This window comes from Podarcis erhardii, assembly GCF_964252035.2.
Source record: "Podarcis erhardii genome assembly, chromosome: 3".
Taxonomy (NCBI): Eukaryota; Metazoa; Chordata; class Lepidosauria; order Squamata; family Lacertidae; genus Podarcis; species Podarcis erhardii.
Genome location: NC_138507.1, coordinates 73,183,804 through 73,195,961, shown reverse-complemented (window position 1 = coordinate 73,195,961; position 12,158 = coordinate 73,183,804). Strand labels below are relative to the sequence as shown.

Here is a 12,158-nt window from a genome sequence, read left to right as displayed (position 1 = left end):
AACTCAACAATTGCTTTCATGGGGTAGGGAGCACAATTGTACACAAAACACCTTTTGTGCAGGGCGCTCTGCTCAGTATTTAACTTCTTAAACTAGTAGTGGTGGGACAACCAGCTTGGAAGCATCTTCCCATCACTAGATGCCTGTGTGTTTTAGGGAACACCTGTCTACACAACTTCTGGTGCCCTCTCTTGTTCATTACCTGGTATCAACAAGAGGTTCCGTGGCTAAGTCCCGCTTGAACCTTGATTCAGATTAAACCCTTGCTTTCCCCTTTTCCTCTGTGAGACTAGAACTGTTCTGCAATGGGTACCGTGGCACAGAGTTTCCTGTCAGAGGTGAGGAAACAGGAAGTATTTGCTGTGGTCAGGATGCAAAGGGGCAGGTGGTGTGCTAATGCCATTTGCTTCCACCATGGCGCTCAGGAGGGTTCCTTAGTTTCCTTTTCTGATCACAGAGCTTTGCACTGCAAAAGAATCTGCTCCTTCAAGAATCCCTGTTTTTTAGGAGTGGTTTGTCAGGTGCTAGGTAGAGCTAAAGTCAAAAGTGGGGTGCGGTGACTGGGAGCTCTGAAACTATATTTCATCTTTGGACTCTCTCAGCACAACCATTTGGATTCTGCCTGATCTCTGCAACATAAGTGGGAGATTTTAAAGAGTCTGGTGATAAAATATAGGTGTTTTTTTTTTAATATGCTCAACATCTGAAAAGCTTTCTGGCTCATTTAAACTGAGTTCAGCTAATTCTATATACAGTGGTACCTCTGGTTATGAACTTAATTGGTACATGTGAAGATGTCTTGTGTGAAACATGTTGTGCAGAATCTGTGGCCCAAGTCACATCCTGGAGTTTCTGAGCTCATGGGACAGCAGACAGAGATACCACAGTCGAGAACTCAGCTTTCTTTAAATAACATGTACTTAGGAGTTCTTAGGAGAGAGGGTGAGCAGTGAAGAAAATGTTAAAAGAAGAATGAATGATCCAAACTTGCCTTAGACCCTTAACCATCTCCCCTTGCCCTTCTCCATTTAACTGTGTACTGTTCACCAGCTGTGCCCTGAAAAAAGGATGCAGGGATGGCTGAGCTCTTCACACTTCTGTGTAATGATCACATCATGCTTCCAGTCCGCTCTACGAAGCAGTGTGCTTTGGGCAAGTTGTCAGGTTCCTGGATCTGGCTAAAGGGTTAATTTGCAACTTGAATTGTTTACTCTGGTATTTATTGCATTCTCTGAATTCTAACAAAAGGGGAGACATGATTTTGCAGTCTGACATGCCATTTATCATTATGAGCTTTGAGGTATCTAATAAAGTTTCTAAACTTTCTGGATAACTTTTTACATTTTAGATGACAGTTACCATGCTGAAGTAAAAAGCAGTACGTCAATATTACATGCTATGCCTCAGTAGGAGCTTGGAGACAGTCATGTAGCCCATCAAAGGGGCACAATAAACAGGTTGCAGTTAGAGGGAGCAGATCCTGTATCTCACTCCAGCTGCTGGAGTTGGTAGCATTACCTCTTTATCCACCCCAACCTTGAATGCATTATTCACCCTCCTCCTCCTCCTCCTCCTCCTCCTCCTCCTCCTCCTCCTCCTCCGGGCTGTTAAGTTTTGGAATTTGGAGGGGCATTAGGGTAGGTTTGGAAAAGCAGCGCTTACCTCTTTTGCTTCTCCCCCTGAGGCCTCAGGGATGGATATATGGGGAGTGAAAAAGGAGTGAATTGGCAAAGCACTCTCCATTTCCCACCCTTGACAGGCGCTAAGCTGGTAACTTAATAATTCTTGTAGTGAATTGGTTCACATAGCCCAGCATTTTGCTTCTGAAAAGTGGGCCATTGGATACCTTTGAAAGCCCACAATCAGAGCATGAAGGTGATATTGGAGACAAATAGATGATTGCCCCCAGCCCCAGGTGCCGGGAGGCGTATACACTCTGAATATGGAGGTTTCTTTTTAACCATCATTCCCTCTATTTCTGCTGTTCAGGTTGTGGGTGTTTTGCTGATGTAGCAAAAGAGCACCACTCAGCAAGGAGATACTGGCTGGCTTGGGGAAGCCCCAAAAGCTTGATGAAGTACAAAAATATTGAGGGGGGAACTAAGGGAGGGGGGACTTGACAAACAGCCCAGTGGCCAGAGAATGCTAACTGTTATGGGGAGGCTGGGAGGAGGAATTGAGTATTTTGGAGGAAGGCATGGCTGTCTGTCTGGAACAGAAACACTTCATACTTCAACATTTTCCTGCAGATCCAAAATGTTACGACTAACAGCTGTTGACAAGACTTAATCCTTCATAAATTTGTCTTGCCCTTTAAAGATCTGTCTAAGCTACATCATCACAACTTCATGTACTGATATCCATAAATTAATTCCATGCCAGATTGGGATCAGTAGTGCTCCTCATTCCTGAGAAACTCCCAACAAACCCAACGACATTTTTTAGAATGCGAAGAAAACGTTTTACTTTGGGTCTGAAACTGAAATCTCTTTGGGACCTGCCTTAGAAATTCTTTCCTGCAGGTACTTCTGGGTGACTTCTGTAATTGTTTCCCAACGGAGGGAGGATTAGTGGAGATGTCACCAAACCGTTAGGAGGGCCTTGTTAGCCTTTCATCCTACCCCAGTCAAAGGTAGGCCACATGGGCCCCTGTTTGCCTGGCCTAAGACAAATATATCTTGGCTGAATCCTTATTACTGTGTGTCTGAGGGAAGCAGGGGAAAGTGTTCACAGATACGTGAGAAGAAAATAAAATGGAGAAATGGAGACGCACCCTTTATATTGTTGGAATGCCTAAGGGCCTCTTGGAACTGAATTCAAATCTTATTGGAGATTACAGTGTGATAGAAAGAGAGCTAAAAGCAAGAAATAAATAAAGCAAGCTATGTGCATCTAGCTTTCAGAAAGGCTTGCAGTTAATTGGTAGAGCTTCTGCTTTGCACTCAGAAGTTTCCAGATTCAATCCCAGACATCTCCAGGTGGGGCTGACAGAGAACCCCATCTGAAATCCTGGGGAGCTGCTATAAATAACGCTGACCCTAGAGAGACAAATGGTCTTACTCGGTGTAAGGCAGCTTCCTATCTAGCCAAGGCGAGTAAACCAAATGAGGCCAAGCGATTCTATGAACTGTTCCACCTTTATATTTTCAACAACTGGAATCATCATAATAATAAATCTTTTAATTCGCTTTGTTTCTGAAATCGTGGCTTTCTGATATGTGCTGAATTCGGCATCTTGACATTGCTCATTTTTGAAAGAATTTATTCTTTACCAATAACTGTAGAGGAAGAAAATAAACAGAGTAAGCATTGCAAATAAAGGGAGGTTTTTTCATTTAGGAAACAAACCATTCTTTCCCATGTATGCCATATAATATTCAACTTCTAAAGTTGCTCTTTTGCTTCTCTTTTCATTCTACATGTTTTTGAGTTGTTAGACTCCTACTAAGGGGGTTAGATGCTCAGTGGCAATGCTAGCAGCTAATTTTGGCAAGTCTTAGCCATTGACTACAGGCTGGCTGCTGTTGGAAATGTAATGTTTTATTAAGTGCAGCCTGATTTGACCCAGCAAAGCCTTTCTTATTCTGGGCAAAAGCTGGACATAGAGAGCTCCTACACCTGCAGTATTTGGTACTGCTTCGCAACAAGCAGTGAAAATGTTCACTTACTGGAACCAATGACTTGTAACCAGGTCTCAATAACTATTACACCAATGGATGTCTCTCTCACCCAAACTGATTCTCCTCAAATCCCTGTTGACCCCAGCCATTTATGCACATTATAGACAAAGGAGGCTGAGGAAATCTTCTCTCCCCAAGTCGTTTTAGGGTTATTTACTGTATGTGTGTATGCCTGTTTTGTCATTTTCCCTCTTAATCCAAGTACAGTTAGCCCCTCTTCCTCCTCTCATTCAGAAATATTATTCTTGAGAAATGTGGCCAATATAGCACAAGAAATCTGGTGCAAGTCTGAGCTTAGTTTGCATTTTGGAGTCTATTTTCTATTCTTTCCTATGTGGTTCACCATCCGAGCCTGTAGGACTGGCTTTTAAAAGCTATAGCACTCATTCAAATGTCAACACACTCTTGCCCAGTTTTTGAATTTGGTTTCTGCTACTTGTATGATCAATTTGTAGGTTGTAGTTAGAGTGATGGACCCAGGTTCAAATCTCCACTAGCTATGAACCTCACTGGGTAACTTTGGATCAATCACTGTCTCTTAGTCTAACAGGATTGCTGTGAAGATAAAATGGGGAGGAGGGCATCCATGCTCACTGCTTTCAGCTCACTGGAGGAAAGGCAGGATGTAAATGTAATAATAATAATACTTTGTTTAAAAAGACAGAAAATAATAGGTGTCTATATCTATTATTATATTCAGAGCATCTGTTGTGTTCCATATTGCACTGTCATTTGCTGAAGTGCAAAGTAATTGTTAATTAGATGGTTAAGTAGATCCCAGCTAACCTGTAAAATGAAGTCCATTTCAAGTCCTAGACCATGTCAGTTGCTCACATATCTAGGTAGCTAACTAGATACACAAACACACACAAACTGTGGAAGAGTAGTTACACTGAGAAGTTTAAATCAAGTGCCAAAAATCCATCTAAACAACTTTAATAAAAAATATTTAAACTGGTGAAGCGTAGATGGGAACTGGGAGCATCCTTGGTTTTGTCTGCCTTGTGACCTAGGGCCTGAACATTTAGTTGTGAAGGCATCACTAATGATGTGCTAGTTCTCAAGGATGTATCAGAGTGCTGCAGCTAACACCCGATAATATCGCTCACTCCAGTGCTGGCACACTTTGACTGCTTAGTGCAAGAATCCTAACTAAAACAAAACAAGTGGTCGTCTTCTCATAAGTATCATATCCACTCACCTCTAGAAAAAAGAGCAAGCAGTGCCTTTAGATATTTGGTTTGGTTTTGTGGGCTTGCTTTTGTCTTGACCGTTGGCATTCTTTTGTAATTTTGAAATGAGGTTTGGTTAGTTTTGGACTCCTCCTTTTATAAAAACCTTTCACTGTATATGATGTATAGAGCCGTATTCCTTTCTTGCTGGATCAAAGCTGTGCTGTCTTTGTACCCAGTTCTTCATTGTCCTGTTGTTCGGAACAATGATTCTACTGGAAATGGTGTAGGGGAGCCAAAGACTAGATTTGATCATCTACTATGCCACTGATTTCTTACCTCCAAATTCATACATTATAGATTGTTGTTGTTGTTAATTGTCCACCCTTCATGGTGGAGGCATTACCCTAAGGTCCCAGCATGGGTTACAACACTAAAAAACCATAATTAAAAACTGTTTAAAACAACAATTTAAATCCTTTCTTGCAACTCTGCTAATATTCTTGTTGTGTTCTTCAAGGAGACTGATAAGATCTGGTATGAATTTTCTTAAATGACCTCCTTTTGTTCTACTCCTGGCTCCCATTACAAATGAGTTCACCTTGCCCCCTTCTGTGTCTTCACTTCCATCTCTTCCTGTGTTATTCTCCCCCTAACCACGGGTTATTAAGCTGTATTATTAAAGTGGCTTTTTAAGCCAGGATCCCTGGTTCAAATGTAACACCAAGCTGAGATTCTTTAAAAGAACTAAACTCATCAGAAGTCCTCCCCTGCAGGGTGGAGGAGAGTATATGAGCCCAACTTTTCACTTGGGTTCATTGGTGTTCATTCACATCGTGCTGAGCTATGCTTTTTGTATAACTGGGTCAGTATCTACTTTCAACTAGCTTTTTCTCTAACATTTTCTTTAGCTCTTGCTTCACGTCTCCCTCTCCTTGAAGGAGTCCAAGTATTTCAGCATCTATTCTTCTTGTTGCCCTCTGTTCTGGGAGGTCTATTCTAAATCTGTTTTTTCATCTCATTCTGTGTAAGATAAGGTTAGCGTAAGCTAAAACTAGGCCTCTGTCTCGGTATCTCCAGCTTTCTCAACATTTTCTCTTGAATGGCTTACCATAATCTCAGTTTGAATTTAGACAAGAATACATCCCTCCTTATACTTTTCCATCACTACTCCAAATATCACCATTCCCCAGTCTTCCAAATAAACACAATTCTGGGAACCCATTGATGCATCCTTCTTTCTTTTCCTGTCTGTCCTTGTCCAGTGTTGCCATTTCTTCAAAACTTCTAAAACTTTTCTTCTTTTTCTTTTGCATCTGTTGCAAAAACAAAACTTTTTTTTTAAAAAAACTCTTCATTCTTCGGCCATCTCTTACCTGAACAGTTACCATCTTCATTTTCACATTTATCAGATATTGGTGGGTTGGTGGTTTTTTTTTTTTTAATTAATTCAATTATTTATTATTATTATTTTTTTTTTTTTTTTTTTTTTGCATTTTGAAGAAAACTTTATTAAATTCAATTATATATACAATGTATTCGAAGTTTATCCTTTCTTATACAATTTGAACTTCCTTCAGCGGTATTGACGTTCATTCGCATTTCAATCTTATTGTCACATTTCCTCTTTTATATTGCCATTCGTACCTCCTTTAAATATTATTTCCGCTTAAACAATACTTGTTGACCCTTCACACAGCCTCTTTAAACCCCACTAACGTTGTATTTACTGAACATTTATTTTCCAGGTAACTTACAAATTTTCCCCAATCTTCAATAAACGTCTGATCTTTTAAATATCTTATTTTCCCTGTTAATTTATCTAACTCGGCATATTCTGTTAGTTTTGTTCTCCATTCTGCCACCGTTGGAATTTCTTCCTGTTTCCATCTCTGAGCTATCACAATTCTAGCTGCCGTAACCGCATATTGGAAGAGTTTATAATCCTTTTTCCTAATGTCCTTTCCAATGATGCAAAGTAAGAAGGCCTCTGGTTTTTTCACAAAGGTGTAACCTAACATCTTTTTTAATTCATTATATATTTCTTCCCAGAAATTTTTAACCTTTTTACACTCCCACCATTGATGGTAGAAGGTCCCCTCCTTTTGTTTGCATTTCCAGCATTTGTTATCTACTTTAAACATCTTGCCCAATTTCACGGGTGTAATATACCACCTGTATTGCATCTTCATCACATTTTCCTTAAGTAACATACAGGCCGTAAATTTTATATTTACTTTCCAGAGCCTTTCCCAGTCTTCCATTAATATATTGTGCCCGAGATCTCTTGCCCATTCCACCATCACTGACTTCACCTCCTCATCCTTCGTATGCCACTCTAGTAGTATTTTATACATTTTGGAAAGATTCTTAACTTCACTACTTACTATCTCCTTTTGAAATGTAGATTCTTTTTCCTCATATCCCCTTTCTTTCATCTCCAACTTAAAAAATTCGTTTATCTGAAAGTAGTGAAGCCAGCCCTGAGTAAATGATTTTATCTGGTCATAAGGTTTTACTTTCCACTTTCCCCCTTCCTTTATAACCATATCTTCAAGCTTCCCCCACTTTTCTTCCATGTTAACTTTTTTAACACTCATTAACTCTTGTAGGGAAAGCCAGTGTGGTGTTTTCGGCTCTAATATGTTCTTATATCTGTCCCAGACCTCTATTAGTGGACCCTTAAAAATGTGACTGGTAAACCCCTTATGAACCCTCTTTTTGTCCTTCCATAGGTACGCATGCCACCCGAATTTGTTGTTATAGCCTTCCAAATCTAACAACCCTCCGTTTTCCAGCCTAACCCAGTCTTTTATCCAGCAAAGGCATGTCGCTTCATAATAAAGTCTCATGTCTGGGAGGGCGAAGCCCCCTCTTTCTTTATTATTATTATTATTAATACCCCACCCATCTGGCTGAGTTTCCCCAGCCACTTTGGGCGGCTCCCAATCGAGTGTTAAAAACAATACAGCATTAATTTAAATTACATGCATCACAACATGATGAGCTTGGGTTGTTGTGCATAGGTTTTGTGTAACTTCTGGGTTTCTTTTAACTCTTATTTGTAGAATGTGAGGTAGGGAGGTAGAAGGAAGGGATGGAATATGGGATGCTTGTCAAAGAGAAGTTTATTGTTTGTAGAACAACAGTAAAATAGATGCCCAACATGTGGCACACACTCAGGAAGACTAATATCCCATCCTCTCTTTGTTCAGCTGTCTTGTGCTTAAACTAAACAATCTGCTGTAACAAAGATGTTTGCCATGGTTCCTGCATGCGTTCAGAGTCAGGATACAGCAGTCTTGTGACTTAGGAGTTGTAACAGGAAACCTAGACTTGCGGACTTCATTCGTGAAACATTTTCCAATAAAGTTGTTTTTTGCAACTCAGGAGAAATTTGTTTAAAAATTCAACTAGTTCCCCTGAGTTACAATTGTGGCATCACGGTTTGGGATGGTATAAGCAAGTCAGGAACAAACTAGCTGCACATGTCAGCCTTTTTGCAAAATTTGATGCTGCCCTGATTTGTTTATAGCAGTAGTAATAATATAAGTTTGCATGGCATTCTTTAACTGAAAAGAAAACCAATCTGTGATAGTCACACATGCAATAAAATCTTTGTTTTGAAACCTTTAACTTTTCTCGCAGTCTTGCTCAGTTTATTCTTTCTGTCTCGCTTACGATCGCTGCCCTGATTTCACGGAAGTGCAAAGAGACCTATCCAATTGGCCTTGCCCCTTTGGTTAGCCATATTCACATATATGCTGCAGCCATGTGGGAGCCACCATGGGAAAGTGGCCCCCATGTGAATCGTGGGTTGTGTGAAGAGGGCTAATACATCTCACCACATATCTCATCCTTCCTCATCCTTTCTGTAGGAAACGCTGAAAGAAAATGCACGACTGTCTTTCACTTCCTTTGTTCCTGTTTCCTTCTAACGTTTTCCTAAGGCTCTGGGAAGTTTGGGTGCTTTATTCCCAATACTTAACACCTGGGCCTTTCACTTTTGTGCATTTTTACACCAAATATCCAAAATATTAATAAAGTGATGAAAAAGTGTAGCTTCTACATGGCAATTGCCAGGTAACATTTCCCTCCATCAACTGGAAGAGTGCTTAAAGCAACAAACTGGAAGTGGGGGAACTGGCACGTAGCAGAAGTGTTGGTAATAGCACTGGGGTAGGATAGGTGCTACAGCCTTTTTATCACCTCGAGCCGATCGCCACTCTGATCCAATTACTGCTCACGTGGGCCGATTTCTCCTAGTTGTTTGGGCTAGCAGCAGTCAACACTGGAATTCCCACTGCCTCCATAGAGATTGTGAATTGTTGGGTTCTATTAGTCACATGTCCTGAAATGACCAATACCCCTTCCCTATATCTATCAGTTTAGTTTGACTGTTTTCGTTTGCACCAGGGCTAATTCAAATTTCTATTAAAACACATCACTTTTCCAGGCAGAGTTTTATATATATTTGCACTATGAACAAGAAGAGCTAATTTATCTGATTTTTTTTTAATCCCACCGTTCTTTCTGGTCATTTCATTTTTTTTTATTGCCTTCTATAGTTTGCTACAGAAAGGTGAATCCTAGTCACAGTTATAAATATAGGAATCCATTTGAAAATGTATCTTGAACACAGAGTCTGTGTAAGTCCTGTGTATAAATCTCTCCCCCAACATCCTTAGATGGGAAAATAGAGTAAAATCACTGGCATTTAAGAACTCAGTTTTCATTCACTGGAAAAGTAAGATCTAGTAAATATTATTATTGTTCACTTTATTTTAGTATGCCGCTTCATATTTTAGAAAATCTCAAAGTGGTTGACATCACAGCAAAAAAACAACATTACATAAAAATACAAATTCCAAATTCAGCTGCTAATCATCATTATCCACATTTTTAATAATATAATTAAGTAGTAAATATCTAAACAATGTACATAAGTCCATATATTTTTATGCTATAGAAACAGGTGTTCCTTGACTGGTCTAACGTGTTACAAGGTTTAGGATTATATTAATGAAAAATAAGATTTATCCCTATTTATTGATGAATAGAGTCTTCATTCTTCCCCGTCTGCCTTTTCAGCTAAATAAGTTAAACAAGAACCATAAATCAGTGTTGTTCTCTGTTTTGGTTATTTGTAGTTTTCAGCTTTGAGGCAGGTAAAATTTTAAAATACTATGCATTTAATAAATTCATCATAAAATTGTGAATTGTGTGTGTGCTGAGCAACAGAAATCCAGCATTTGATTCCCCTCTTATTTTCATACAGAGTACAGATTCTTTGTTGCCATCTTTTGATACCTGCCAGTCTCTAGCTTTTCATGAGAGGAAACAGGTAAAGACCCAGCAAGAAACTGAGCAGATGTTTTCAATGGTAGGTGAGAAAACCTCAGGCCTTCCTGTCCTTTAAAAAGATTAGATTAGAACAGGTGAGTTATACTTCTGGTGCTCCTACAATTATTCTCCTGGCATTGCAAAACAGTTCAGTTGCTTGCGTGGGAACTGTGTTCAAAATACTCCATTACTCTGACAACAAATGCACAGTTTTGTGACATATTTGGTACATAGAAAGTACCAGATTATAGTCTGAGCAGCAATTCCCTCTGTCCGCCAGAAATATTCTGTCAAAAACTGTAATTCACTGAGGACTACTGCTTTTGTCAGAATTCCATCTAGAGCCTGTTTCTTATGTTCTTCATTTAGGGCTTCCTGTCTCTAAGAAATTCCACAATTTTATCAGATCAACATTGCCCTCATTTCCCATCAGTTGACATTGAAGCTGATGACATATGCAACTTGCTCCCATAGCAGCACAAGGGAAGGGGGCATCTGAGAGAAGGTTACATACCTTGCTCCCACATTGCCATTTGCATGCTGCTATTGGAGTATGAATGCATCCATGTGAAATGAAATAGGATGAACCAACAACAATAAATGTTTTTGGGTGCAATCCTATTGTCTATAGGAGGGCATCCCAAGGGCCATAGGATTTTGCAGAACTCCCTTTCTGCCAGCAGAAGGAGCTCCAGAGGGGGACACCTTGTTGCAACTACTAAAACCTTAGCATCTGTCCCTCCTCCGCCGCTGGTAGGAGGAGGAAATAAAGCTATTGGGAAGGTGGGGCCTTGGAGTCCATTGGATTCAAAGCCCTCCTCCCAACACATCCTAGGACAGGTTGAAATCCTCTAGCCTGCTCTGTAATTAAGGTAAATCTTAAATATGATATGGATTGTGCTAGTTTGAATTTTCCCTTGTTCTCATCAGGCTTTGTTTGCAAATATTGTTTAGTAGCCAGTTGGCCCACACATTTCTTTCTTAATCCTTTTTTGGTAAATTGATGACCTGAGAGGGTGTGGAACTCCATCTTTCCCAGTGTCGTTGTCTGATCGCCTAGAGTCAATTCCTACTCACCCAAGGTGAGCAGGAAAAGGACTTTGTATACAAGCCTGCATTAGCCATGCAAATATTTCTTTTATGATCCATAGATTTTAATAGCTCTTGCTAATCCATTGTAATGATTATTGATACCTGTTTTGAACTAACCGCCAGAAGTGGCTTGTTGAATAACATTCCATGCCAAAATAATTTCTTAATAAAGAAGACGTAATTATTTCATTTTATTACATAACTGACCAAAAGAAGGGAGTTATTTTAGTAGCTTAGACTGCATGCGAGGCTTAACTTTTTGCACCATTTGTCAGAGAGGTATGAGATTTTGTTTCTCACAAGTCAACATTACCATTTAGCTGCTCAAACAGAGAATAAGATCATTACTTATTTCTAGTAGATGGGTAAATACGGGTAAGTCTGGCAGTCAAGGAGAACTGCCAGAGCAATGACTCATGATAATAGTTTCCTCTTTTTTCTGAGAATCCCATTTTCAATATCTCACAGAAAGGAGATGTGGAGCCAACATATAATCTGCCCTGTAGCCTCTCTTGCTTCCCTTCTCTTTGCTGTGTGGTCACAGCCTTGACATTAATGCCATTCCTGGTGGAGCAGTTTTCATAATTTAGTTGTATACCTTTTTTCAAACATTCAATGGATTATCAAATAGAATATAAAATACAAAATTCCATTCCAAGCAAGGCTAGCTGGCACAGAAAATTTATATGCACACCAGTTTTTACTTATTCCCTCTGTCTGAAGCACTGGGTGCCTAGTTTTATTTCCTGCATATATATGGAGAGGGGGGGGGAGAGAGATACATAAACACACACACACAAACCCTATTTTTCTCTTGGGGTTTTTTTTTAAAGACTGTATTCTGAAATAATATGTTCTGGTGATAACACTA

At 39.7% G+C, this 12,158-nt stretch overlaps 1 protein-coding gene across 7 annotated transcripts in view; it reads left to right on the top strand.

Annotated features, from left to right (window-relative positions):
• The window catches only part of LOC309338192 (uncharacterized protein), a 56,736-nt gene that overhangs the window by 34,281 nt on the left and 10,297 nt on the right, over nt 1–12,158 (top strand). For 5 of the 7 annotated variants that reach the window (XM_081855186.1, XM_081855191.1, XM_081855188.1 and 2 more), the window contains one exon: nt 10,131–10,196. The exons of the other annotated variants lie outside the window; for them this stretch is intronic. In XM_081855186.1, the coding sequence (XP_081711312.1) occupies nt 10,131–10,196 (66 nt within the window). The remainder of the gene's footprint in view (nt 1–10,130; nt 10,197–12,158) is intronic. 7 annotated transcript variants of the gene reach the window in all.